The sequence below is a fragment of the Merops nubicus genome, unplaced genomic scaffold (assembly GCF_000691845.1).
Source record: "Merops nubicus isolate BGI_N331 unplaced genomic scaffold, ASM69184v1 scaffold4309, whole genome shotgun sequence".
NCBI classification, from domain to species: domain Eukaryota; kingdom Metazoa; phylum Chordata; class Aves; order Coraciiformes; family Meropidae; genus Merops; species Merops nubicus.
In genome coordinates, this window is record NW_008631515.1 from 57,013 (window position 1) to 84,876 (window position 27,864).

General features: G+C 42.5%; 1 protein-coding gene across 1 annotated transcript in view; it reads left to right on the forward strand.

The window, feature by feature from the left end:
- The window catches only part of LOC103779929 (GREB1-like protein), a gene marked incomplete at its 3' end in the record, with an annotated part of 44,035 nt that extends 16,176 nt beyond the window's left edge, over nucleotides 1-27,859 (forward strand). Inside the window, exons 4-22 of the mRNA XM_008947573.1 lie at nucleotides 140-316; nucleotides 2,752-2,928; nucleotides 4,797-4,919; nucleotides 7,518-7,652; nucleotides 9,096-9,233; nucleotides 9,561-9,680; nucleotides 11,051-11,188; nucleotides 12,902-13,087; nucleotides 15,526-15,852; nucleotides 16,702-16,830; nucleotides 17,417-17,551; nucleotides 18,250-18,447; nucleotides 19,201-19,381; nucleotides 20,909-21,101; nucleotides 21,645-21,778; nucleotides 23,705-24,044; nucleotides 26,043-26,158; nucleotides 26,529-26,773; nucleotides 27,795-27,859. Of these exons, the coding sequence (XP_008945821.1) occupies nucleotides 140-316; nucleotides 2,752-2,928; nucleotides 4,797-4,919; nucleotides 7,518-7,652; nucleotides 9,096-9,233; nucleotides 9,561-9,680; nucleotides 11,051-11,188; nucleotides 12,902-13,087; nucleotides 15,526-15,852; nucleotides 16,702-16,830; nucleotides 17,417-17,551; nucleotides 18,250-18,447; nucleotides 19,201-19,381; nucleotides 20,909-21,101; nucleotides 21,645-21,778; nucleotides 23,705-24,044; nucleotides 26,043-26,158; nucleotides 26,529-26,773; nucleotides 27,795-27,859 (3,257 nt within the window). The remainder of the gene's footprint in view (nucleotides 1-139; nucleotides 317-2,751; nucleotides 2,929-4,796; nucleotides 4,920-7,517; nucleotides 7,653-9,095; nucleotides 9,234-9,560; nucleotides 9,681-11,050; nucleotides 11,189-12,901; nucleotides 13,088-15,525; nucleotides 15,853-16,701; nucleotides 16,831-17,416; nucleotides 17,552-18,249; nucleotides 18,448-19,200; nucleotides 19,382-20,908; nucleotides 21,102-21,644; nucleotides 21,779-23,704; nucleotides 24,045-26,042; nucleotides 26,159-26,528; nucleotides 26,774-27,794) is intronic.
- Between the last annotated feature and the right edge of the window lie 5 nt (nucleotides 27,860-27,864).

Consider the following 27,864-nt stretch of genomic DNA (forward strand, 5'->3'; position numbering starts at 1 on the left):
TTCCCTTGAAGAGGATATATTAAAATCCCCAGTTACAGCATCAAGTTGTGAAGCCCCATTTGGTTTTGTAAGTGATAAAAGGAAGAAATTTAAATGAAATCTTTTGAAGCTTTATCATTTATTTTGGTTTATTTTTTAGGTTTTTGTCAAGCAGGCAAGGATTTACGGTTAGTGTCTCTGTGCATGGAGCAAATTGAGATCCCAGCAGGTTTCCTGTTAGTAGGAGCCAAATCTCCCAACCTCCCTGAGCACATTCTAGTCTGTGCTGTTGACAAGAGGTTTTTGCCAGATGATCATGGAAAAAATGCACTTTTAGGTAAGAGATATATTTATTTTTTTTTATTGTGCCATAATATTTTAGAGAAGAAGGTCAGTTCAAAATTATCTAAAGTCATTTCAGCTCATGACCTTCTATTAGAAATATGTTGAGGAGAGGCTTGGTTTTATTAAATTAAATTTGTAGCTGGATCTGCCTTGAGAGCCCATTTTAAAACAAGCCCCTGATCCCACAATTAACCACAATCAAAGCTCAGTCATTTCTGTGTGGGCAGAAGTCAGCTCAGCCCTGACATTCTGAACATGAACTATCTGCATGCTCCTTATCTGTACTGATGCTTACAGCATTTTCATATGAGAAATATGGTCATGCAGCTGTTGAAGATGAGCTGTCTGTGTTTCTGTGGCTGAAGGGAAAAATTCTGCCCTTGGCTGGACCAGAAACATTGTTCTCAATAGGACCTCTGAGCAGAGTTTCCTTCTCAAAATCTAATACATGGAGGAGAAAGAGAAAACCTCAAATGTATTTACATCATAATTGGTTTCATTTATATGCTTTAAAATTTTAATGCTAGAAAGTTTCTTGGTGATTGAAGAAGGGCATTTATACACCCAGATTTCCTCCTGGGTCACAACAGGTACACACTTTAACAGGCTAGTAGAATGACTTAATGTGTTTTGGCTGCTTCAGCCTGTTTTGAATTTGCTCTTTCATTTCTCCCTCCAGTCGTTGTACTGCCTAGAATATGTTCAGAAAAACCTTTCAACGGGGAGGAAATGACAATAAAGCTTAAATACCCTGATTTAACCACACTGCTCAAATTCTGGTCCAGACCAGCAACATTCTGCATAACTGTTGAAAACATTGATTTTGTACTTCTGAGCTTTAATGTTATTTTTCCCTGGAACCCATTCAGTGTGCTGCTACACCCTGTGAACCTAGGGACCCAAAGCAGAAATCCCACTGCCTGGGTAGGAGCTGTGGTGTGATGTGCCCTTGCTGACTGGGCTGGGGATGTGGGATCATGGGGTGCTCTCTTCTACCCTGCCACCCTCAGAGGAGCTTCCCTCCCCACTGAGCAGGGGAGCTGTCAAGAGTGGATCAATAAGAACTATCTGACAGACAGGCAGATGGGGTTTAGTCTGATTGAATGTGGTACTACTTGTCTTTGTTGGTAAACCTCCCTCTTCCCCCCAGTCCCCCACACCCCAGCTTTGTACCCATCTACCATCTCTGCCATCCTTTGATAGGAGACTAGTGAGCCACATCTCTGCTCTGGCCTTGCTGATGTGATATAGTTAAATGCCCCTGGGCCTGTGTAGCTGGTGCCTGTGAGCAAAGAATCACTTGGTAGCTCTGTGAGACCCTGGTGACTGTTTCTGCTAACTATGGAGACACACCAATGGATCCTGTGGGCTGCAAGGAGAAGGGAGGGACTGATTCAGTCCAGTGAGAAACAGGATGAAGAATTCTACTTCTTGGCATCCTCAGCAGCAGGATGATAGTGAGCCACAGTAAGGCTAAAGACAGTGGCCTAATTAAATAAGAGCTTTATGGAAAATGCATTTTGTTAAAAAGACTCAATATCTTTTTCATAAAACTACTGTCAAGCACCTCCAAGGATTTAAGGAAGGCCCATTTCAGAACATGCCCTGTGCTCTGTTCCAGGAGCTGTTAGACCAGTGCCACCTCTACACACCATTCCTACTGATGTAGTTGTGAATGGCACTGGAAATCAAGGGTGCATATAATCCTCAGTCTGGAGCCTGTTCTCCAGACTTCAGCTCAAAATTTCACCCTCTTCTCTGAAACCATGCTGGAAGTGTTGCAGAAAAGCAGTCTTGCCTTTGTTCCTAAATCTGTTACTTTCATGACAGGTTGTAGGTTTTAAAAAATATTCTGGAGCAAGCCTAACATTTACCATGAAAATCTTGACTTCAAATGATTGCTTTTAAAACTTTAGTAAGTCTTTAGAAGTCTTCCAGCTTACTTGTAAAGTGCATTGTATGAGAAGTCTTGGAGAAGAGTTGATGGGTATTAAGGTTAATTTTAGTCCCATGAGGATGCTGTGTCTCCTGTGGATCAGCCACTGTTTGGAGAGAGAGGTGCATGCAGGTTGGAACACAGGGGGTTTTAATATAGAAAAAAAAAAAGGATATTTCTTTTTCCCTGATATAAATCATAGCTCTCCCCCTAACAAGTAGTTATTCATCTCTGCACTGTAGAGTGGAAAATTGGTGGTAGGATTCTGCAATAAGTTAGTATGACCTAGAAAGATGGAAGAGTTTGAGCAGCTAAGACTAAAAACTACCTGTGTTTGGCTGCCTCTTAACACACGTGCTGTGCAGGGCTGTCTAGCTGGAGGCTTCCAGTTGCTCTGAACTGGACGTACAGATAGGTTCAAATGGCTTTGTTCCTAGCAGATATGCAGATTAAGTGACTTGTACTGTGTATTTTCTGCTTTGTTCTTCCAGGATTTTCTGGGAATTGTATAGGCTGTGGAGAAAGAGGGTTTCGGTACTTCACAGAGTTTTCCAATCATATCAACCTGAAATTAACCACTCAGCCAAAGAAGCAGAAGCACTTAAAGTACTACCTAGTAAGAAGCTCTCAAGGTGTACTGTCCAAGGGACCCCTTATTTGCTGGAAAGGTAATAAAAGTGCCCATTCACTTAAGGTTTTTTATTGTATTAGTGTGATGTTGAATGAAAAGTTGAGCCTTGCTTGTTGGAAATGTGTGCATTCAAAAGGCACTGTAGAGGGTGCCTGACTTTACTGCCTGCAGGAGAAATTCCCACTGATTTCACTGGAGTCTGGATTTTGCCAGGAGGTATAAGTCTTCCTCCATCTCTCAGTACTTTCAGTGGGAGCCCTAACTCTGCCCTTCTTAGGATGTGCAGCCAGCTGGTAGAAGAAATGAGGTTCTCAGTCTGCTGATTCTGTTCTGTGTCTGAGGCAAGATAACTCACAGCCAGGGCTCCAGCACTGGCTTTCCAGGGATCTCACCTCAGCAGGTGCCATTCACTCTGCCTGATGCCTGAGGATAGCTGTCATGCCATAAGGTTTAGAAAGCTCAGGCCACTGATCTCGAGAGGAGAAATCTTGCCATTTATGGTGTGTTTTACACTCAGACTTATCCTCTGCTGGAGCAGCCTGTGCAACAGAGATGACATTTGTGACCCAAGGCAAGGCAGCCATGGGGTCTGTTATTGAAGGATGCAGGCTGTGGAGCTAGAGCCAAGCAAAGCCTCAAGGGGAGAATGATTTACCTGCTCACTGCCTGCTAAGCTGGTGTATACCCAGGCTGCCTGTCTTCCCCAGCTCTGGTCTCACTCAGTAAAGACTGAGCTGGATCTGATGCCTGTTGCTCCAAAGAGGACGATGTGAGGAGAGGAGAAGTTCCACAGGAGGACTGACACACATCTGAAGAGTCACATCCTCCTGTGAATAGCAGCATGACACCAGAAAGAGATGGTTATCACCGAGCTGTATGAGTGACTGTAGTATTGTATCAGTGACTAGTTCAAAGGGATCCTGCCTTCAGCTGCTCTTCTCAGTTACAAGTATAATTAACTGCTGCTTTAGAGTCCATGTGTTTTTCAGCAGCATTTTTTACAAAAACTACAGAAAGATTTAATTTGGTACTGAAGTTTTGGAAATAGGAAACCTTATTTTACTTGTGGGGTCCTTTTTCTGAAACTCTCCCCTGATGCTCATGCATTTGGGGTTGGTGTGTGTCCTGTTGAATGCAGTCAGGAGTGACACACATGTGGGGTTACTTTTGGTTTCCTGCTCATTGCAAGTGTTTTGAGCACCCACAAAAGTGTAGCAAATTGACCAAGAATTGATCTCCTGGGCATTGTTTCTGTAGGCTCTGTGCCCATATTGCTGCCATCCATCTGCTAACCCTTCACCCTTTACTTATATTAAAGGTCTAATTAGAGGAGGAGAAACGCTTTTCAACACCCCCTTCTCTTCAAACAGATCCTGATTACATCTCAGTTTTAAAAATGGATTAATGTGTGATTTTTAAGGTGATTTTCTCTTCCCTGAACTCAGTGTCCTTCCAGACAGACACTCATACCACTGAGCTCTCCCTGAGGGTCTAGTGGGGCTCTGCTGAGACTCTGGGTTTCAGCAGTTTCTCCTTCAGCAGGGGCCACATAGGACAGTCTGTGTAAAGGCTGTGCCACAGAAATTGCTGGGTGTTTCCTGGGATATGTCAAATACCTTCAAATCTCTTGGAAGCCGTGAGCTGAGGGCTCTTGCTATTTTGCAGCATCTGGTCCTTGTTTGCCTGGCCCTCTGAGTGGCCCCCAGGGAGGTTTTCTTAATTAGAAGACCAAGTTGACTAACCCGTGAGGGACGTGTCTTTGTTGAACGCCGCCATTTGTCGCTGTTTGTCGTACGTGCTGCATGTATGCTTTGAACATTTTGTCATCTTTCATCACAATGTTGCTGAACTGTCCTACTGGAAGGCAGGCCCTGTTAATCTGTACTGGAGCTGCTTCGTTTGCAGAATGTAGAAGCAGGCAATCATCTGCTGCTAACCTCCCTGCTAAACCCAACCCTGCGCTGTCACCGTCCGCGACCCCAGAGGGTGGATCAGCTAATGGATACAAGTCAGGGTTCACTCAGACAGGTAGGAGCTGAACGTGCTGTAAAGATAACTATTGGGGATGGTAAGTGACCTCAGAAATTGGTGCTCCAGGGTTACTGTAAACAACTGGGGGTTTACCTCAAGCTGTGTTGATCACAACGGGGAAGACACCTTTTGAGACTTGCTTTGTGGCAGTCAGGACCCAGGTGAGGCTGAAGGTTACCTTAGTCCTCCTGAGAGCAGTCAGGTTAAAGCTCTTTTGGTTCATTTAGTTGAATCTGTGTCTCTGTCCTGGTTTGAGCTGGAACAGAACTCATTCTGTTCAGTTATTTTACTTCTCAGCTAAGTCACTTCATCTAGTGGTCGGCCCAGCCTCTAAACCTTGATAGTCTCACTGTTTATTTCCTTTAGTTTTTTGTGGATCTCAGAAGACTTGAATTACACACTTACAGGAGGTGTTTACTTAGGATGCAGACTAGGCTTTTTGTCTGGGAAAGGAAAATAATCTGCTTTTAGGGCAGGTGGGCAGCTTTTATTTATTTGCTTGCTTGCTTATTTATTTAAATTTAATTCCACACAAGGGTGTGCTTGGAATAGCAGTTTCCCATACACATACATGTTTGGTGTTACAGGAGCCAACATGCATCTCATGGCTGTCCTAGAAAGCTATTAATGACATACTTAAGGAAAAACTATAAAAATAAAATAGACAGTGGCTGACAAAGAAGCAGCATCTCAGTTTCATTTATCCATTTATTTATTGCAAATAGCCAAGGTGCTTTTTTTGTGCTTTTTTTCCTCACTGCTTTATTGCCATTCCATCTGTGCTGTTTATATCTGTTTGTTCTGTTTCTTGAAAAACTAAAAACAGGAGAAAGCTTCCTGCTAGTTGTTGTAATCTGTTGATATGTATCCACCAGAACATGTATTTCTCTAGAGGAGCATGGAATGCAGATGTAAAAACAATTTGGTTAATATTAAATGAGGGTGTTTGTTAAACACATCTGCATTTCATTGCATGATTCCTTGGCTTCCAGATCCTGTGCAGATGCTTGAGAGCCTATTTATTTGAAACAAAAAGTCATCCAATATTTACACAACTTTGTCTTCTATTGTACCTGCCAAGTTAATAGATACACCTTTTATATACTGCTTTCTCCTTATCAATCCCTGAGCTTCTCAGTCTGCTTGTCTGTGTGTCACTGTTTGTACTCTTAGGTCATGGTTGTCAAAACCTTTTCATCTCCTCCCACTGTTATCTCCTAGAGAAGATAATGCCACATACATACATATGAAGCCCCTGTGACCATGAGAAGAGGGGAAAGCACCTTTTTTAGTGGCATGTCACCTGTGATGGAGATCTGACTTTTTCTCTCCTAGGGTCTGCATAGCTGTTTGTACTTTGAGTTGACTTAAGCAACTAGAAACAAGGTTTTACAGTAGAAAGATGAGCAGTGTAATAACTGATAGCACTACACTCCTCCTTAGGTGCTGGTGTGATGTTTAAACATGTACCAGCCACATCTGTGTTCATAGATAGGATGTCAAGAACAGAGGTGAAAAAAACCCCAAAGTTTCAGGACTGTTTACTCTGAAGAAAGCTTTAACACTCCATATTAGCTATGTCATATCTAAGGAGAGGCCAGAGACTTCCTCCAGAGGCCCAGCCTGGTGGTCTGTTTTGTTAGCCAGCCAACCAGTGCCTCTGAACATGAACCAGGTTTTCTGGTGGAGCAGCAGTGGCAGAAGCTCCTCTGTTCTTTCCCCATCTCTGCTTGGCAGAGCTCTCCCCACTCTCCTTCACCAAGTGATGTGTGGCCTGAGGGTGAAGGTGTGATCTGTTCGGCAGATGAAGTTGGTCCCTGCCTTCTGTTTGCTTTACCTGGCTGTTTTACTAGGACATCTGTAGGTGAACTTAGCCTGCTCTGTGTGTGTGTTGCAAACTACTGCCTGGACAGATGTTGAGTTAATCTTCTTTCACTCTGTTTAGTATCCAAATGTTGAATATTTTCTTGAAGTAAATTGCAGTTATCAAATGCCTGATGTTAAAATAGGGGCATACACATTGGGAGGTTTGGAAGTGGTTCTGATTTACAGTTCCACACTGGGCAAGTATTACAATGTGTTTGTTCTTCAGGTTATCTGTCTGTAAAATAAAATTCATACTTTTCAGCCTTGGTAAAGAAAGAGCTTTAAGGAGTTGCTATTTGTTAATTTATGCAAAGAGTTTGGACTTCTTTATTTCTCACTCAGACTGAAAAACATACATGGATAGCTTCATAGCCTTACAGACAGCAGTGTTGTAAGGAGGCTGTGTGCTTTCTCTGCCCTCAGTCTACAGTTTCTACAGTTAAAATACTTTTTTGAGTGTATGTGAATGCAAAATACTGTGGAAGAGATCAATCATGGGTTCAGAAGATTACAAGATCTGTAGAAATGCTCAGTTAAATGCTTGCTCCAACTCCTAAAAAATACTGATACGTGGTGACTTCCAACTGAGGAGTGTAAAAAAAAGCCTGCATTATGTGCAGAGATGAGCACATGTGTATGACTGTTCATGTGTATATAATACAAATTAGATATCCACACATATATATGTCATTTTTAATTATTATGTATCTAAACAACTTCTTTTCTCAGATTCTTCAGTGTTCAGCCCAGCAAAATCATCTTCTGCTGTTGCCTTAAGTGGAGCTGCAGAGCCCTCCCGGAACAGGAGCCTTGTGAAGCCCCTGGCAATGTCAGTGCAGCTCGTGGGGAAGGCCTTTGCAGCAGGTACAGCCTGGCTTTCAGGGGAGCCCAGAGCCAAAGGAATTAGCAGCTTAACAGCCAAGAAATAAGGGTGTGATCTTTTTGGTGGAAAAAAGGGAAACATTCACCAGCATCCTCCAAAACTCATATATTTGCCATCCCCTGCCCAGAAATTTTCCATAGCTGTTACTGTCCCCAAACTGAGCCACAGCTTGGCTCTCAGATTTGCCACTTTGCTAACAGTGCAAGTCAGATCCCTCTTTGCACTACATTTAATGGCATTTAGTCTTATTTAAAGTTTTGATATCTGTACTGTTTGAATTATTTATTTCTGTGCTGTGTGTTCAGTAAAGTAGAACCCTCACAATTGGCATCTCAATTGGTCCATACCAAATCCTTGGCTCAGAGTACAAAAGTGGAGCTTACAGTGGGCCATGGATATTATTCACATTTTGCCAGTTGTCAACCTGAGAATCTTGTGCCTGAATTTACTTGGATGACTGTGCCTGGAGAGTTGCACGTTGCATTGTTTTAAGCCAAATCCCCACATCTCAAATGCTTTCTTTTGCATCTGACATCAGCAAGCTGCTGCACCATGTCCTGCTTTTGCTCCTGGAATAAGCTCCTGGGAGCTAAATCTTTGTGGAGCTCTCAGATGATGGTGAGGAGCTGTAGTCTCCACTGGCTCCATGTCTGCTGTATGCCATTTATGCCATTGTTTTTCTTCTGCTCTGAAGAAGAGTAAGAAGGACCTGAGAAGTGTGAGGATAACTTCTTGTGATACTCCATTGTTGTCATTTCCTAATCTAGATGGACAGATTAGGGTGCCAGGCTTGCTGGGACTGGAAGATAGTCATAGCAGAGGTGGCAAAGTTAGGCATGGTTTGCCTCAGGAATGCTCAGAGCATGGATACTTTGGAGCAAACTGTCCTGTCTGCCCTGCTAAGGCTGCAGATGAGGACCCTGTAGAGAATTACTGGGTATTGCACATGAGCAATGGGGGGGAAGACCTGGAGGTGCAGCACAGTGCCTTAGGAATCTTCCCAACCTGAAGTCATGATGTGTTTTTAAAATTTTCAATGGCTAAGAAGATGTCACAAACTTCCCAATATTTTTTTTTTTTTTGGTGTGTAATTGTCGTTTTAAAATTTTCAGTGGCTAAGAAAATGTCACAGACTTCCCAATATATTTTTTTTTTTTTTTGGTGTGTAATTGTCTGTTTTACTTCGGTTGGGTTTGTTTTGGATTTTTTTTTTTACACTTCTCCTACTCATCCTGAAATCTGGAGCCCCTGTTTCAAGGTTAGGATGTTGCAGCCTGTGCCTGAATTACTCCGTGTAGCTCAGCTCATGCTCTCCCTTCTTTCAGTCGTGCATCTTGCCCTGTTCTTCTGGATCTGCATGTGGCTTTGTTAGTTTGTTTTCAAGACTGTCTCTAGACACAGACTCTGTGTTTTGCTGTCCTCAGCTCCTCTTTCACTGCGTGCCACTGATGTTGCCAATGGGAACACGAGTGGGGGCAGGAATAACACGCTGAGTTCTGCCGTCTCGCGCCCAGTGCCTCACTCAACATCTCCCAGTCCTGGCTGTGCAACTGGAGATCAAGGTAAAGAAGATATCTCTGTTCTTTAAGTGGAACTGGATGTTGAGCCTGAAATTCGTGATTTTATTCTTCCTGTCATAGATGCTTCTGCAGTTCAGTCTTTACAGATCCATTTGGGTTTTGGCATGACCCTTCATGGTAAAGTTGTACTACTTAACACAGGAACCCCGTTTTTCACACCATAGTCTGGCTTCATGTAAATCTAGCTGGAAACCTCTGGTGCTCTGTGACGTGGTCCCAGCTCAACACCAATGTGAAATGGAGACGTGGGCTGGGATCTGGTCATTTGGGAGGATGGGGTTTAGAATTAGTTTTTACTTTTGTTCTCAGCATCCATGTCCAGTTCGGGACCACCGAAGAAGCGTCACCGAGGATGGTCCCCTGGGTCCCCAGTCCCTGCTCCTGGGCTAGCAGTACCTGTTCCTACCATCCGGCCTTCAGCAAGAGCAGGTAACACCTGCAGAATACAGAGATGCCATTTATAAAAACCTGTACTCAGCCAGACCTGTAGCTCTCTGCTGCTTCCCTTAAATTGCACAGAAAACATAACTGAGCTTTCCATCATTTTGGCCTAACAAAGGACATCTTCAGTTAAAAGCATAAAGTTTGTGAGACCACGTGTCTGTTCTGTGTGGAAGAGCTGTAGGAGGGATGTGCAACGTCATGAAACAAAATAAGATTAATTATGAATATGTGTGAATCCTCATCAGTATCCATCTAGGTGCCTCAGAGCTATTAATGAAGCTGTTCACTATTGAAGCACTTTTCAGCTGTGAAATTCAGCATACTTTGTGAAGGGGAATAAACAATTATTTATTCCTCTCTTTGTAGAGTGAGAGAGCAAATGAGGGAATAAACATACAAGGAAGAAAAAAGCCATTTGTCAACATGCCCAATGTATTTTTCACTCTGCTTTGGAAGGCTTGATTCTGAGATATTTTGGAATTAATTTTCAGAGGCACTCATCATAGGAAGAAGGGTTACATAGTAGTGCAGGCCTGCCTGCCTGAGCACCTCAAATCAATTGCAGCTTTTCTGTTGCCAGCTTTGGAGACCTGCTGAAGACACATAACATAAGGCAATCTTTCCATTTTATGTTGAGTTTGTCTCTATCAATCTACTACCTCTGCTGTGTACTCCATTTGTCAGAAGTCTTTCACAGTACTTTTTTCCTGTTGGATAAAGAATTACCACTGCTAAAACAAATGCATTAATTCATGCTGCCTTTGATGCTTTTCTGTGGATGGCATTGTTTGAAAAATCTGTTACAAGCCACCAAATGTAGCCTGAGAAACTTGTGAAGCAGCCCTCAAGCTGAAACCTGATTACAGAGTACTGAGTTCTTGCATCTTGTTTCTTTGTACTCACAGAAGGTTCTCTTGCTCTTTCATGAGCAAAGTTTAATTGTTATCCTTGTAGCAAATGTCTAAGGACAGCTTTGACATTTGGGCCTGGTTTTGTTTTTGTTGTTTATGTATATTCTAGGTCAGAACTCCCAGAGCAGTCTCTTCCCTGGTATTGAGGGGTAGCCTCTGTCTTAGAGGTGGCCTTTTGGCTTAGTACTTGGCTTTGTTTAAAGGTGCATATTCAAACCTGTGTTTTCCTCTCTTGTTCCCACCAACAATACAGTGGTCAGTTTTATTTTAGGGGTGGGATATAGGCTCTTAATTTAAATTACTTAAAACTATAGCAGGAAATGCAGAGACCTTTTGAATTTTATTACAGTTAGTGATCTGTGGTAATTTTTTTATTTGTTCATATGGCCAAATCACAGTATGGGCCTTTCAGTAATGGAAGCTTCTCTTTTCTTTATTTTATAGAGCCTCTTTTGTCAGTCCCAGTTCCTCAATCCATGTTAACTGGAATTTTACAGCCTCAACCCATCCCAGCAGGGGAGACTGTAATAGTTCCTGAAAACCTACTGAATAACTCAGGAGTCAGACCAGTGATTTTGATAGGTAAGTCTTACACTAGGGAATCAAATGCCACATTTTGAACAAATACATGCTCCCCTAGGAGTTTTTTTGTTTTCTGTTTGTTGGTTCTGGCATTCAGCACAATATGAAGTCAAGTTTCTCACAGACAGTTTACTTCAGTTGCTCAACATTTACAACTGGAAGTTAGGCAATCTCTGGAGAACCTGCAAACAGGTCACGACTAGGTCAGATTTATACAAAACCTCTGGCCAAATTGAAATGTTTTACAGATAAAATTCTTGTAAAATCCAAGAATAGAAATATTTCCATGTGACAAAAATAGCTTTCCAGTGTAAACAGCTTATAAACCAAGCATATTTCCTGCAGCATTTATAGTCCAGATCTTTAAGCCCAGGGATTCTGCATGAGAACCAGAAAATTGGTTTGAACAGACTAATAAGAAGTAAAACACACTAACTTTGTGCCTTTTATAGTCCATGCTTCTTGTAAGCAACTGAGATAAGAGATCAGGCTTTTAAAATGCTTTAACTGTATAAAATAGGTTTGTTGATCCTTGGAGGACATTGCTTTTACATTAGAAGTGTGGCTCATACTGTGAATATCCCTTTCAACCTGACCTGTTTGGGTATGCTGTATAACAGAGGATGGGGCAGCTAGTAACACCAACATTTTTGATGAGTGTGGTTGTTTTTGGGGATTTTTTTACTCTAAATCTCTTCTCAGTCCAGCAGAGTACAGATGGTTTTATTAAGTAGCTTCAGTGTTAACATGGCTATCAATATAATCCATGGAATAATTTATTGTTCCTAAAACTGAGAAGTTCTCCAGGTCCTCACTTGCACAGACAAATCCCAATACACAGAATTCCCAGAGAATCAACAGGGCTGTCTGCACTAGTAAATCCATCAAAGTCAGGGTTATCAAACTCCTGATTTGTCTTGCTCAGTGTTGTTTTCTGGAAGCCTAGTCTAAAGCTCTAGCGTGGTGCTCTAATGGTTTTCAGAGAAACACTTCCTTATTGAAGATGAGGGTGCCTACAGTCATCAGCTTAAGTGCAAATTGAATGCAGCTCTTAGGCTCTTGGAGAGTTGCCAGTGAGGTCCTTAGTTAGGCTAGATGTTAGTGGCCCCTATTAATAGCACAGAACCAGATGTACCCAAATGGGTGGGTTGGGCAAAATCTGTGGAATTTTTTTAAAATGAAAATGTTCTGAAGGAGAAGAGGAGTTAGCCTGGCCTCGTGTGCTTCACCTCACAGAGCAGCATGTTCAGTTGTTGGTGTTTATTTAGCCTGTTCATGAAAACAGCATGGAAAAATGGCAAAAAAGTGAAATCAGTCACAGCAACACCACAGGGACTGGCTCTGTGCTAATGTGACTTATGCTGCTTTTATAATGCTCAGATCAGTGCACTTTTCCTTCCATTGTTTTTTATCTTTTGCACACTGTATTATGGAGAACCTGTATTTATAGTCTCATCTGTGTTTGGGTAACAATAGTCATTATCTTCCAGTTATTGTTAGTTTTTGCAAATCTGTGTGATCACTTCTTGCAAAATACAACATTAACCTATCTCATTTATTTTTCAAGCAATTCTAATGCCAAGAACAGCTACTGGTGCAGTATATTTTGTAAGATAACATTAAAGAGAAGTTTGGAAATGTACACATTGTGCCAGATGTCATGTAGGGGCATATTTTGTGAATTTCTGGGATTGTTTGTTTCTTTTATCGAAGGTTATGGCACTTTACCTTATTTCTATGGAAATGTTGGTGATATTGTTGTAAGTCCCTTGCTGGTGAATTGCTACAAGATGCCACAGCAGGAAAACAAGGATTTGGATCTCTTGGGCTTGAGCAGCAGCCAGCTGCTGAGTGTGGAGAATATGATACTTCTGACTATTCAGTATCTTGTCCAGCTAGGTAAGCCAGTTGTCCTAAGCCCTTGTTTTTATTTGTGACAGTCCTTTTTTTCCTCCCCACCCTCTTCATGTCTGTTTCATAGCCAGTTTTCTGGCTATTTTTGTGCCTGGAAGAGGTAAGTGGCTCCATCTAGTGTGTGTGACGTTGCTGCTTTGTTCCTTAGAGTGAAGAAGTGAAGTGAATTTAAAGGCTGGTGCTGCTTCTGCTCTCCATATGGGGGTTGACCAGGTCACCTTTGTGAAAATGGATTTGCAATGCAGATAACTCATTTGCTTAGAGTATCAAACCATCAGTTATCACAGCTCTTTCTAAGGACACTCAGTCTGTTTTATTCAGTTTTGTGGCACATGCTGGCAGATGTGTGATGGTCATCATTGTTTTGGTGACAGCACCGTTTACATGAAAACCACATTTGTTATTCAGACTGAGGCAAGGGATTCAGTGACTATCTCATTCTTGTACCTTTCTGAAATGAACTCTGCAAGTTTGAGAGCAAACCAGTAAACTACATTTTCTTTCTCTTGTTGCAGGCCCAGACTTTTTCCCCTAACTTAGAGTAAAAAGCAGGAGTGTTAACAATAAAGATTTAGAAGTTAAGAATAATGCAGGATAGTGTTGGGAAACTTCTCACAGCAGCCTCAGGCTTAACTTCTGTATTGGAAAAGATGCTGCTTGCCACAGAGGAGTGGTAAATGGTGTTTGTGAAGGGCACACTGCTGTTCTTGTACTGAGTTTCCCCTAGGGCATCTGTAATACATAATGGTGTGAAATGTGCTGACATTTCAGGAGAAGAGCTGGTGGTAACCTGGTGATCTGGGAGCAGATGTGCTCCAGTGCAGGTCTCACCCACAGGTCCTTTTGCTCTCCTCCTCTCCCCTGCTGCAGTACTGTTACACACAGGGTGGGGAGCCATCCTCTCTGCTGCCAAACTAAGTGACCTGTTTGCTCTATTTCATTCCTCAGGAGTCCATTGAATGCCATGTAAGAACTGACAGAAGGTTTCTTTATTTATTTCAGATATTAGTTCCATTATTTTTCTGGATAGTGATGGAGAAAGACTGCCATGAGCAGAGTGTGGCATGGAACACTTCACTAATCTCAAAGTATTCCCTTATCATAACCAACTGTTTTTTTCAAGTTCTCCTTTTATAAATAAGCTGAGTGACATCTGTGTGTTCTTGTACAGAAGTCTTTCCATTTGTACAATTATTTTCATTCACCTGGATTCACAATGACCCCTGTGGCTTGAGCCTGTCTCTTTCAATAACCTCCTTCCATCACCAAAATCTTCTAGTGTATAAGATCTTTTTTGTTGTGGTTGATGTGCTGTAGTTAGACTTATTTCTGCAGAAGATGATTTATCTTTCTGTCAAGAACTGTAATTTTTTTTCTGTTTTGAGGTCTTGTAAGACCTCAAATCTGTTATGCTTTCTTACAAGGGAAAATAAAATATATTTCCAAAAAAGAGAACTAGAACAGAGAGCATTATGCCCATGCTGCATTAAATTAGACTGTTATAACTGAGACAGAAAACCTTTGTTTCCTTTTCCTTTTTTTCACTGCCCTTTTGGCTTGTTGCCTTTGGCCCTGAAAGAAAGCATAAACCCAGAAGTAGTATGTCATGTATCTCTGGTATTTAGGCCCCCCATTTTTGTTGTTTTTTCAAGTTTTTCATTTTGAAATCTTGGTAATTTAAGCTATGGTTACTTTTTACTCTGCATTCATGAATATTTTTGTCTGTTTTTGAGTGTCGTTGACAATGAGGCAAAAAGTTAACTGAAGCTGAACTGGGGGACTGGTGCTAGGACAGGATCACCTCTATTTCTGTTTTTCACTTCAAGTTTGCAATACAAAGTCTGGGCAGTGTGGATCTGAAGTTGCATATACCTCTTGAAGTTTGAAGTGTGAAGCTTTGCTAGATTAATTTAACTAAAAGATGAGGTTAAGCATGTTGATTTGCATCCATGCTTAGTTTTCCAGCGTGCATGATGAAAGAAAGCCAAAGGAAGACCACTTGACAGGCTTTGTCATATTGCATGACTGCCATTGGGCTGCAAGGAAGAGCATTTGGGTTTTCTGCTGTCAAAACATCTGGAGGCTACATGATTTAATCCTTTTCCAAGCAAAACACACATTTTCTCATTCCTTGTTTGTCCCCCTGGCTTCTGAAGGTAGAAAAGCTAGGACTGAGATGAAATACCTCATTGTTAAAAAAGAAAGGGGGGGAGACAGAGTGGAGATGGATATGGTGGGAGATAGACTTATGAAAAAATAGGAATAAACCGTATGGTAGATATCCACTGAGTAGGGAGTGAGCTTGTGAAATATAAAATTTGAAGGTTGAGAAGCTTGTCAGATCAAGAGCGATCCATGTGATTATTTCCGGTTCAACATCCTTTGGATCTTAGATACTGTTGTTCTGTTTGTTTTCAATGTAGGCCCTGACCAGATACCCCTGAGGGAAGAGTTTGAGCAGATCGTGCTGAAGGCCACGCAGGAGCTCCCTCTGAGGGACAGGTCCCTGCAGCTGGGTGCCCAGGGCGTGTCGGTGGCGCCGGGGCAGCTCCCGTGGCTCGCCAGGCTCATCGCCAGCGTGTCCCGGGACCTCGTGCACGTGGTCGTCACCCACAACTCGCTGGCAGAGGGCATCTCAGAGACCCTCAGGTCCCTCAATGAAATGAAACATCACCAAAAGCTACCCGACTATGTAGTGGCTATCTGTGCATCAAAGATAAGAGGCAACGAGTTCTGCGTGGTGGTCCTGGGTGAGTCTCTTGGCAGCACACTTGGAAGGCCAGTGCAGTTCTGCTGGGTTAATTTTTGGAGTCATTGTTCAGGCTTCTCAATCCCTTTTTTTCTTGTTCTCCTTTGTATTGTTAGGCTGCAATGTCACAGTTTACTATTTCTCTGTCAAGAACTGGCACACTGAAGTCCATGAGGATGTAGACAAATAGCTGTGTGCTAATCATTACTGCACCCTGAGAGGCCTGAGACTTTGTGCTACCTTGGAAAATATCTTGAAGTGAAACAGTGACAAAATAGTCATTTTCTCTTTCTTGATTTCTTAGCAGCTGTGCTGTTTCACATGGCACTATTGGACTTCCCAGTCTTCTGCAGGCCACTGTAAACCAGAGTGTGCTTTTCATCCTTTTTACCATGTTGGTTTTCAAATTCCACATTGGTGATGGGCCGTGATGCTGTGTGTGCCTAAGTGTGTCTGGATGGAAGTGAATTTTGACTATTCATCTCTCCTTTGTAGGCAGATAAATCCCCCCCCTCAATGCATCTAACTTTTTTCACACTAGAGATAATTACTTTTTCATATTCACCTAGAATGCTCCATTCAATCTAGAGGTACAAATATTTATTCTGCATATCATTTGTCACCTAACTGTGCAGCACTGTGGGCAACAGCTTGCAGAGGATGTGCTAAACTCGTAAAGCTAATTGCCTCATCACTAATGAAACAGATTTGAGATTGCTCTCCCAGTCTGCTGGGTAAATGTAGATCTGTGACTGAAGATCAGCTTGTCCCACGCTTCTGGGGTGAAAGGGTTGTGTTGATGGTGCTCTGTATTAAAGATTGCTCTCACTTTTGTCTCTCTCTTCTCCAGGTCAATATCAGTCTCGGGCACTTGCAGAAAGCATGCTTACCACCAGTGAATTTTTAAAAGAGATCAGTTACGAGCTCATCACAGGGAAAGTTAGTTTCCTGGCATCACATTTCAAAAACACATCTTTAGGTGAGTCATCCTGAGAAACAGAAGTTCTAGCCAGGACAATAATTTCTTTAGGGTTGGTGTGTGCTGTGCAGCAGGTGAAGTGCACGAGTGCAGCTCTGCTCTCTCAACTGAGAGACTTTTTTCCTTCTCTCCTTTCACTGTGTAAAGCTCTGCGTGGCTCCTTCACTCACACAGTCCAGGTTACTCATCCTGTGCCAAAACACTGTTAACCCTGTTTGTCCTGCTGAGTGTGTTGGCAGGGCACCTGTAAGTGCAGGAGCCTGTTCTTGTCTGTGCTTTTAGTCCAGGTTTTAGAGGTTGTTTTATAGAGTGTGTTTCTTTGTAATCATCAAATGTCACTCCTAGCTGTACAGGCACAGAGCTGAAATTATTCAGCTGTGGTTTCTTTTTTTTTTTTTAATTCATTCAACTGGCAAATCAGTAAATAAAAAAGAAAAATATTCTCCATCCCTCTCTTCCCTGTCTCTCCAGTCCCCTGCCTCTTCACAGACTCGACATCAGCTGTGCAAGAGCCTGTGTGTGTAATGTTCTACATCACTTTTCTGAGACAGCTTCCAGATAATTTGGTGTTGCTCATTCTTGTTAGGTGATGATTTGGACAAGCTGCTGGAGAAAATGCTACAGCAGCGAGGGGAAAGTGTCATTATTCCTTTTAATGGAGATGTGAGTGAGTGTGTGTCCTCTCAGGAGGCAGTTGCCATGGTTTCCACACAAGAACCAGGTACATTTTTTTATGTGCAAGATATAAAATAATTGAGTAGTTTCTTAAATGTCAATGTGTGTGCCTTAGAGTCTGAGGGCATAGCTGCAGTCAGTATGCCAGCCTCCAAGTACTAATACTGCCAGTTGAATGTAGCAATGCAGCAGTCTCTAGGACAGAAAAACTGTGGTAACCTTCAGCAGGCAGCCTCAGCACCCAGCACCCTCAAAATGATGGAGAAATGCTCCTGAAGAACTGCAAGTTTCAGAAGGGGATTAGACCTATGTGTGTATATCTATATATACACACACTCACATGTGTTTTATATGTATATACATATTATTTATACATTTTTTTTATATATGTGCATGCACATTATGTACATGTTGGTTCATTTAGCAGAATACATTTCACTGTGTTGGCATTGAGGCTCCTTTGGGTAGAGCTGTGAAAACTCCTCAGACATTGAAGGCATTTAAACAATGTGCAGTCCTGTACTTGAGGTCTGATATCTAATTGTATTCTGATCAAAAAAAGGAAGTTGATATTTGTGGTCTGTACCCAGCCCTCCAGAGTGTTGGGTTTTATCCTGGTGATTGATTTATTTTTTTCTAATAACAGAGGGCAAGCTGTTTAGGGGGTCGTGGTTATGGGGGGTGGGAAGAGTAAACACGTTTCTTGTTGTGTTTTGTTTTCTTTTTCAAACAAACACACTCTAGATTTGGATGTTGACACCTTCCAAATTTACCAGCCCCAGCTTACAGTTGCCAGAAAGCTCTTGTCCCAGGTTTGTGCTATAGCAGACAGTGGCAATCAGAGCCTGGATCTGGGCCACTTCAGCAAAGTAGACTTCATTGTCATAGTCCCCCGTTCGGAGGTCCTGGTGCAGCAGACGCTTCAGCGGATCCGGCAGTCAGGTAAAAGGAGCAATGAAGTCCTTACTTGTGTAGCAGGGCTTCTTTTTTTATCAGATAAACATTTTTTTCTTCTGCCTTCAGCCTTAATAATCCCTTATATTTGTGTTTGAAAGACATTAATAGGAGTTTCTGGTGTCATGCACCTATGAGTAGTTTTGAGTAGCTGTTGGCTTGTTTCCCGTCTTATTCCCTACTCTGAACTAAACAATCACACACTTTTTGATTGTGCAGATGTGCTCTGGTGTTGCTCAAAATTGTGATCCATCTCTGGTTTTTCACTTTGTACTATTTTACTCGTTTCACTTTTATGCAGAGTTTGAAAAAAATATATTAATGAAAGTTAGTTTTATATGAATTTATTAATTTTTTTGCAAAAGAAAGGTCAGGGTAACTTTTCTGACTCCAAGCAGGAATAACATGTTACCTGAACATGGACAAGCTTGGCTTAGGATCATGGACCACAGCCAGCTTAGCACTGATCTGGAAATTTTTGTGGAGGTCTGAGGAGTTGTTTGGTTTGGGTAATGTGAGAAGCCTTTGAAAGGTCTTCAGGCACTTTTTGGAGGAAATCCAGAAACCAAGAAGCACATTTTGACCCCCATTTTGTCACCCATGTTAGAGAGAATGTATTTGGTGATATTAGTGATTCGGTTAAGTCCTGATATTGGTGGGCAAGTGGCAACCTAACATGAGCACTTCATTTTTGGATGCTGTCAAAGGAAAAGATTTTTGTTGTATTCTTCTTTTTGACAGGTGTCCTTGTGGACTTGGGTCTAGAAGACAATGGGACAGCATATCAGAGAGCTGAGAAATACGTGGTTCGGCTGGACAATGAGATCCAGGCAAAATTTGAAGTTTTCATGAGACGAGTGAAGCAGAACCCCTATACCCTGTTTGTGCTGGTTCATGACAATGCCCACGTGGACTTTACAAGGTAGCTGCTTCAGTCTGTGAAGGGAAAACCATCCCCTTCCAGTATCTTTCACTTAGGTTTTTCAGAGGGCTTACCCTCTTAGACACCCAGTGCTTTCTCTAGCTTGCCCATGATGTTCATTTACTAATTCTCATTCAGCTGAAGATAGGTGAGACTAGTTTCAGATTTTTGGATCCCTAACAAGACAGTAGAGCTACATGCTGTGGTACTGAAGTCCAGGAAAAAAACCTGAATTTTGCAACTTTCTTTGTTCTTCTTGTCTTTTTCCTATTCTACCCCTTTTTCCTCTACTCAACCCAGATGTCTCCCATGTTCACAAGCCACTCGTGTTTTCATTCATGTTTTTATCCTTTATGATAGTGTTGTTTTTATTATAAGAAGGGTTGTAGACTTTTAACTCTTTAGATCATCTGAAAAATGCCTTAGCTACTGTAAGAAAAGGGTTTAAAAGCTACCTGTGTTGGATTTGCCAACGTTAGACCTGACTGCAATACATACACACGTGCAGAAACATTTCTTCACACTGAATCACAACTTTACTATGGGAAAAGAAATAACTACAGCTAATTATTCTGCTTCTGTTCAATGAGTAAACTGAGGGGGAAAATATTAATGTAATTTTGACGTGGTGCATAAGGCTGTGGGATTAATTTGAATATCAGAGTTATAATAAACAAAATACTTTCCTTGAAAGCCAGCTAAAAATAGATAAAAGCAACATTATTTTTTCCTTACCCCACCATTATATTTTAGTTACTGTCTTTGCTGTACCTTTTTTTTCTTTTAAATTCCTGATTATCCTGGAGATTAAGATAATTCCAGGAACTGAAAATCAGGACATCAGGAGGCTGTCACATTCCCCAGCCCTGTAGAAATGCATTGTTTCAGGCTCAAAAATCCACTGGATTTTGTAAAATTGTTACTATATCCTAACCCCAAAGCTTATACAATCCCTCACTAAGAGGATTTTCATCAGCCTTGGCTTATTTTGTTTCCTCTATCAGATACTCTTCTGAATTGGCACGCTAATTCACTTTCTCACTATCAGCAGATTTTGGTATGTTTAGGTTTTTTTCCCCTCTGTTGCCTGAGTCCACCCACAGACAACACTGAAATCATTCAGAAATCTGAAAACACTGAAATCATTCACCCTTCCAAAGAGCTTTTTGAACTGTGATTCTCAGTGCCATGATCGTTTTGAGATTTTTCTGCAGGATCAGCCTTGACTTATTTTGTTTCCTCCATCAGATACTCTTCTGAATTGGCACACTAATTCACTTTCTTACTATCAGCAGATTTTGGTCATTAATTTAGGATTTTTTCCCCTCTGTTGCCTGAGTCCACCCACAGACAACACTGAAATCATTCAGAAATCTGAAAACACTGAAATCATTCACCCTTCCAAAGAGCTTTTTGAACTGTGATTCTCAGTGCCATGATCGTTTTGAGATTTTTCTGCAGGAAGAGAGTAATCCATTGAATCTCAGGATGTCAGTAAGGCAATTCTTTGCATTCTTATTTCTGCAGTGCCATTTCAAGTTCCCTGTCACATGGTGAGCCTAGTCATGGGCTGGCTGATAGAGTTATTAATTGCAGGGAGGTCCTTGAAGCATTCAACCTCCTTGTTCTTCAGGTCAGCTCTTTTCCTTATGCCTTGCAAACGCAGCAGTCCAGGATCAGCTCTAGCAATGAGGTACACTGGATACAATTTGACACTATGGTGAGTGTTTCATTGTTATTTTTAATGGTGAATTTTAGTGTGGACTTCAAGTGTTCTGCCTTTCTGATTGCCTTCTGCAGGTTTACATTTCAGCCAATAAAGGATTAGCTTCTGATTACCATTAGAGATGTGTAGAATTTGACCATCAAGAAGAATTTTTGAAATTAACAATCCTCCTGTTTTCAGGTTCTGCTTTAAATAGAAATGAGTTAAAACTTCTCAGTAGAGAAGTGAGAGATAGCAAATAAGTAGCAGGATTCTAGGAACCCCTTGAAATCACAGGTAGGAAATATTATTGAAAAATTTGCAAGGACCTAGCTCTGTCTTTCCTAGTTGTAGACAAATGATAAATCAAGTGAAAAAAAATAAATCTGCATTTTATTGTATTCTTTGAGACAAACAATAAGTATCACTGAGGGAGAATGAAAGAAAAGAAAGGATGCTTTATTTTGGAAAAGATTTTCAATTTAGTTTTTAAATTACAAAAGAAATGACCATTGTTTCCAGTTTTCCTCATGGTCTTGCTCTCTCTGTATGGAACAGGATGACACAGCAAGTGAAGACAAGCTGTACTTTGGTTTGAATGAATACAGCAAATCCCTCCAATGGGGAGTCACAAGTCCCCTTCTGAGATGTGATGAAACCTTTGAAAAGATGGTCAACACACTTTTAGGAAGGTAAACAGTAACATGGGAGCTTGGGATTCTGCTTCATTGGGCTGTTAAGTTCCATATATATTTGAGCCCCATCACAGGGGGATGAAGGCATGGTGGTCAGTCTAGGCTCAGCTGGGGTGCTCTCTTCTTTTGGCTCAGCCCCCACTAAGCTGAGAAGGTTCCAGAGGTTTCACACCTCACCCCTCCTGGTGTCTCTTGTTGAGACTGCTGGTGATACCAGTGGTGGCCAAGGTGAGTGATGTCATTTCAAAACCACAATTTTTTGTTATTTCATTAGTTGCCTGTAGTTTTGGTTCCTGCAGCTCAGAGCCTGGAAGGAGCTTATTAGTACCCTGCAGCTGCTTGAAGAAGCTGCTTTTGTGATGCATATGCATGATAAAAATGCACACACACATTACAGGAATGAAGGCAATACCCTTTCCAGCAATGTGGAGTTCATCTGTTCTGCATATCAAATTGCTCAGACTATAATTTTCATTCTAGTTTTGTATTTACCAGAACAGGGTTGTTCTGTCTTCAGTACTGTTTTTCCTGTTTTAAGATTTTTAAATGTATCTGTGTTTATTAAGGTACAGTCTCCAATGTGTTAAGTTAGAACCATTAATAATTAATCACAACATTAATGCTTAATATCTATTATTACCCACAAATGAAAGTAATGAATGTGATAATAAGGTCATTTAATCTTAATACATTGGTTTTTAGGCTTCTCATAGTCTTCCTGGTCCAAGTCCAATGGGAGAGACAGGGGTTGCAATTGCTCTTTTTCTGTTCTTAAAATGTGGCTGGGAGAAGGATCAAGGGGGATTAGCACACGTGCCAATGCTGCCCTCACAGGAGGTAGAGTCAGACTAGAAATTGATGGGAGGTGAACTCTACCTTGTTTTCTGGGTTATTCCATCTGGGAGAATGAGCTGCACAAGCTCACAAGTCTGAAAACATTACAGACAGTTTGGTTTTATAGGAAAGGCTCCATTTGTTTTAGTAGCAAAAGTACAGTGGGTACTTTTATGGGAGGAGGAGTAAAAAGTTTTTTAAAAATGTATTGATTTTATGACTGGCTTATGGTCTAGAGCGAGCTGCTGTACCTACTGGTTAAAGACAGACACCAAACTCTATTCAAATGCATCACATATTGTCTGTTAAATTCCTCAAGAAAGACCAAAGAAATTTGGAGCTTTATAGTTGTTTTAGTCATTTGGACTTCTGTAACATGAGACCAGTACTCAAGGTATCATAGCATAGTTTTTTTCTGCATTATGGTGGTGGATGAACTCCTAGGGAATATAGAACTGGAGCACTTTCTTGCTTGAGTAGGTTTAAATCTTTTTTTTCTTAGCATTTTACTTTGTGAGTTCATGTCTGTTGTCACTGCATGTAGCTGTAATGAGAGGGAAAGAAACATTGGCTATGTAAGTTAAAGGGCAAAATGGCAATTCAGGTTTGGCTGAGAGCCACAATCCCTGTTGGTAATTTTCTGGTGAGAAGTTGAAGGATGTGAAATAATGAAGTACTTCTCCCACAAACCATTTGAAGCCATGGTGGTCCTCCAGGTTCACAGAAGAAAAGCCTTGTGGACAGCAAAGCCATTATTAGCCTGTGCTCTTAAAGTGAACTGACTCCGAGAGGATTTGTACCTCTGTCAAGTGAAGGAGCTTTAGATGAAATTCTGGCCTGAATGCAGGTAACAGAAGTTTATAATTCCAGTTACTTGAGCACAGGGCTTGGTCATCTGCTGCATTTGGACTGCTGTTTAAAACACACTTAGATTTTGTGCAAAATTATTGCCCATAAAAATCAAAGCCTTCATTCTTTGAGTGCTGCAGAAACCAGCGAGTGCTCCTTTACCCCCCAGTCGTGCCTTCTGGGTAGTTTCAGACGCCGCTGTGATTGTGGGTGTGCTAACAGAGGGGCTGTCCCCCACAGGTACCCCCGGCTGCACAGCATGGTCATCCGCTGCTACCTCCTCATCCAGCAGTACTCCCAGGCCCTGATGGCTCTCACCACCACGGCCTCCCTGAGGGACCACAGCACGCCCGAAACCCTCAGCATCATGGACGACCTGCTGAGCTCCCCGGGGAGGGACAGGAACGGCTGGGGGCACATGCTGCTGATCCGGGTGCCGTCGGTGCAGCTGGCCATGCTGGCCACGGAGCGGCTGCGGGCGGTGCGGGACAGGCTGGGGCTGCAGTACCGCTTCGAGGTGCTGCTGGGCAGTCCTGCCGCAGAGCTCGCCGTCGCACAGCACTTCCTGGCACGGCTCAAGGTCAGCAGGGACACGCCCCTCTGCCTGCCCACTGGCTCTCCTGGCTCCCCTTCCCACGTGCTTACAGGCTCCTTGTTCTAGAGGAGGAGGTGCATGCTCTGTGTCTGTCTCCGTGGAGTCTTTCTGATGAGCATAAAGGATCTAGCCTCTTGGAAAGAAAGGATGTGTCACCTCAGTCAGACACAGGATGTTCTCTCTTACTAAAGCTGAACAGCATGAGTCAGATCTCATCTCTGAGCCTCAGCAAGCAGAACCCAGACCTCCTTAGGCAAACTAATTCTATCCACCTTGTCTGTCCAAACTAATTCTATCCACCTTGTCTGTCCAAACTAATTCTATCCAACTTGTCTGTCTGTCTAGTCTGTCTGTTGCCTGCTCTGTCCATCCACCTTCTGCTCTTCTGATAATTGGTATTCTCTTCCTCATAGACTTTTTTTTCCCTTAAACCATGGCACACTTAAAGCCTCTTCTGCACAGCATATATGCACCAAGCTGAACCTCTGCATGGGTTTATAAGAGCATGGTTCAACCCACATCCTGAATTAAGCTCACTACGTTAAACAAAGGGAAAAGAGCTGCCTGCCCTAGGTACCAGCCTGAAAGCAATCCTGCTTGCCTGTCCTGATCCTTCCTCTAAGCCTCCAAGAGATATTAGTTGTCTGCTTCTACTATGAGTTACAGTTTATTCAAAACTACACAGAAAGGAATGAGTTTTGTGAGCCTGACTTGAAGAGTTCAGCTACAACCAAAACCAGATAAAATGTCCTTTAAAGGAGCTGTGACCTCTACTTCTCAAACCTTGTTTCCAGCAGGAGAGGGAGGAGAGGAAAGGAGTAGTCATGAAGGAGAAAACATGTGAGATAGCAGCTCTCTGCTGCTGGATTTTTTTGGCTAGGTATTAACTCCAAACCTAAGTCATTCTGGGCTGTGAGTCCTGTGAGGGCTTCTTTATAGCCCTCAGCTGTAAAGGGCTGCAGCCCTTAGATGGTTGGAGCAGCCTGTGAGGCATTACTGCAGGCCAGGACTGAGTGTGAGGCTGTTGCAGGTGAATATCCTTGCAGCCATTGATATGGAATAGGGGAATTTGATCAGGCAGAGAATGGAAAATCTTCTAAAGGATTCTTCTTATTCCTCTCCCTCACAACATAAGGTGCCACTTTCTAGTGATGCTAAGGCTTGAAATGCTGGTCCCACCAGCAACTGCTACTGGAGAATGGCTTGTTTCCTTTCTGAGTGAGAGCCTGAGTCTTTCAGTCTTTCTTTTAACAGTTGCTGTAGGGTGCTCATGCCTGACTTGATCAGGTACTGCCTGTATCATATGGAGGTCTGGGCACTGTGCAACACAGCAAGAAGGTATTTTTTTTCTCAAGATATAGCAATGTTTTTAGGAGGCTGCCTCCAACACAGAGAGCACAAAGAGGCTCAGCCAGGTTCACCAGGCTACACTGAGCCAAGGAGACTGAAGGGTGTGAGGACACAGGACTGACACTAGCAGCCCTTCCAGTGTTGAGGGAGAATGGTGGTTTTGCAGTCTTGGGCCTTAGTAAGTAAGCAAGGAGTTCTTTCTTGTGGGATTACCTCCAGTGGAAGAAACTTTTTTTCTTTTATTATATAGAATAATTAAGCAAATATTTGAGGATCATGGAATCATCTTCATATTCCACTTGAAGGTCTTACTTTAGCTTTACATTCATTTCAAAGAACTTTTATCTGTGCCAGCTTGAAATCAAAGGCATCACCTGCATTTTTCCCTGGCAGACCACACTAGTAGCACACCAGGTGCATGTTTGCAGAAAATAACATATGCTGTACATCCTCCTCCTGTGCATTTAGTGCTTGGCTAACACTTCACTACCAGAAAAAAACACATGCCTCTACCCAAGTTCTCCTTCCCCTTGGCTGCTGGGTAAGCAAACTCTGTATACAAAGGACTGGAAAAAAAAACAGGTGAAGGTTTAGATGTCCTTTGAATGTGATTGGAAGTTTCTCTGTTCACAGGCTTGGAGGGGAAACGAGCAGGATGACTGGATCCCTCGCACCTACCAGGATTTGGAAGGTCTCCCTTGCATTGTGATCCTGACTGGCAAGGACCCGCTAGGAGAAACCTTCCCCAGGTGCTGTTCTTCCTCGTGCTGTGTGGTTGTTCTCTCACACGTTTAGATAAATTGGGGGGTGGATAAGTGGTTTGATAGTATATGGCTATTTTTTTCACAGAAATGTGTATTTTAGGCCTTATTTGGGAATAGTGTAAAACTTTGGGAAGTGTGGTTTGTGAGAAGTAAAGCTGCTCTGCTGTGCGGGTCAGCAAATGTCTGTGAGACACACCAAGGGGCAGCACTCAGGGGATGAAGTTTTAAAAAACAAATTTATACTCACTGGCTACTAAAATCATTTGTGGATATTTAATAAGCAACTAAAGATGGGGAGTATTGTTCAAATTCGGGGAAAACAAAACTTCCTTTTTTCTTTGGTTGGGTTCTGTAGGTCACTGAAATACTGCGACCTTCGGCTAATCGACTCGAGCTACTTGACTCGCACTGCACTGGAGCAAGAAGTGGGCCTGGCGTGCTGCTACATCTCCAAGGAGGCAATTCGAGGGCCTATTGTAGCTCTTGACCTTAGTGAGAAGGAGCAGGAGAAGGCCAACGGTAGTGAGAATGACTCTGATGAGCTGTTGATAGATTTGGACCGACCTCAGAGCAACAGCAGCGCTGTCACTGGAACCTCAGGTCAGTCCCTCTGCTCTGGCTCTGAAAAACAAGTCTCCTTCCTGTGTCATTAGAATTTGAATGCAAACATTGAGATGTTTAGTCAAACGTGGGTTGCTTAGCTGCACCCTGCTGTAGTCTAGGCAATGAACTGTTAGCAGCAGATTCTTTCCACAGCCAGCAATTTTCTTGTGTGCAGCTGAAGGGTTGTTGTAGGAGGATGGTAAGCCATGGCTAAGAGTCCCTTGTGAGGGTTATTTTTAAACTTATGCTTCACATTTGTTGCCAGTTTCATCTGGTGGATCCTGGAAAGGTTCTTAAAAATCAGAGTAGGAATGGATAGTGTAAAATTTTAGGAAGAGAAAAATGCTCTGTAACTGCAGGGGTGAGCCATGGGTGAGGGTGGCTGTTTGCCTCCTCCCCAAGACTAACAGAATGGCTGGGTCTTGCCCTGCCTCTTCAGGCATCAGTGGAGCATCACCTCCCACTGAGCCTTCCCTGACATTCCTCAGGCACTGCTGAGTCCTTCCCTTTGTTTCCCTGCTAGTCTGAGGTATGAAGACAGCTGAACTGGACCTTTGCCATAGGCCAGCAAAGCCTCAGTGGTGTGATGGAGGGAGCACAGCCCAGCTCACATAAAGGCTGCAGTGAGATGAATGCTCTGTTCCATGTATGGAGGAGTGTTAAAATGATCCATGTATGCAGTGGTGTCCTACACTTGAATTTAGAAGGCTGTACCATCAAATTCCAAATCCCAGATGGGGAATGGGGGTTAAGACAGAGAGCTTAGCAGTCATTTGGGATTGGGACACTTCGACTCTCAGCTATAACAGAAGGGTGGTTGCCTCACCAGCAAGAGTGACAGATAGATGTCAGTGATTTCTTTTTTAATGGGAGAACAGCTGACCTGAGCCAAATGCTGCTCTCACCCAGCAGCACTCATGGCACTTGAAAGTGAGGATTGTCCCACACATCAGCCAGTGAATGATTTTTGTGTTGTGCTGGCCAGTGTCTGTTCATCTCCTGCTCTTGGTTTCCCCAGGCTCCCTGGCAGACAACGGGGTCAGCTCCTCCAGCACTGCAGACAAGTCCCAGAAGGCAGCGCCATCCCT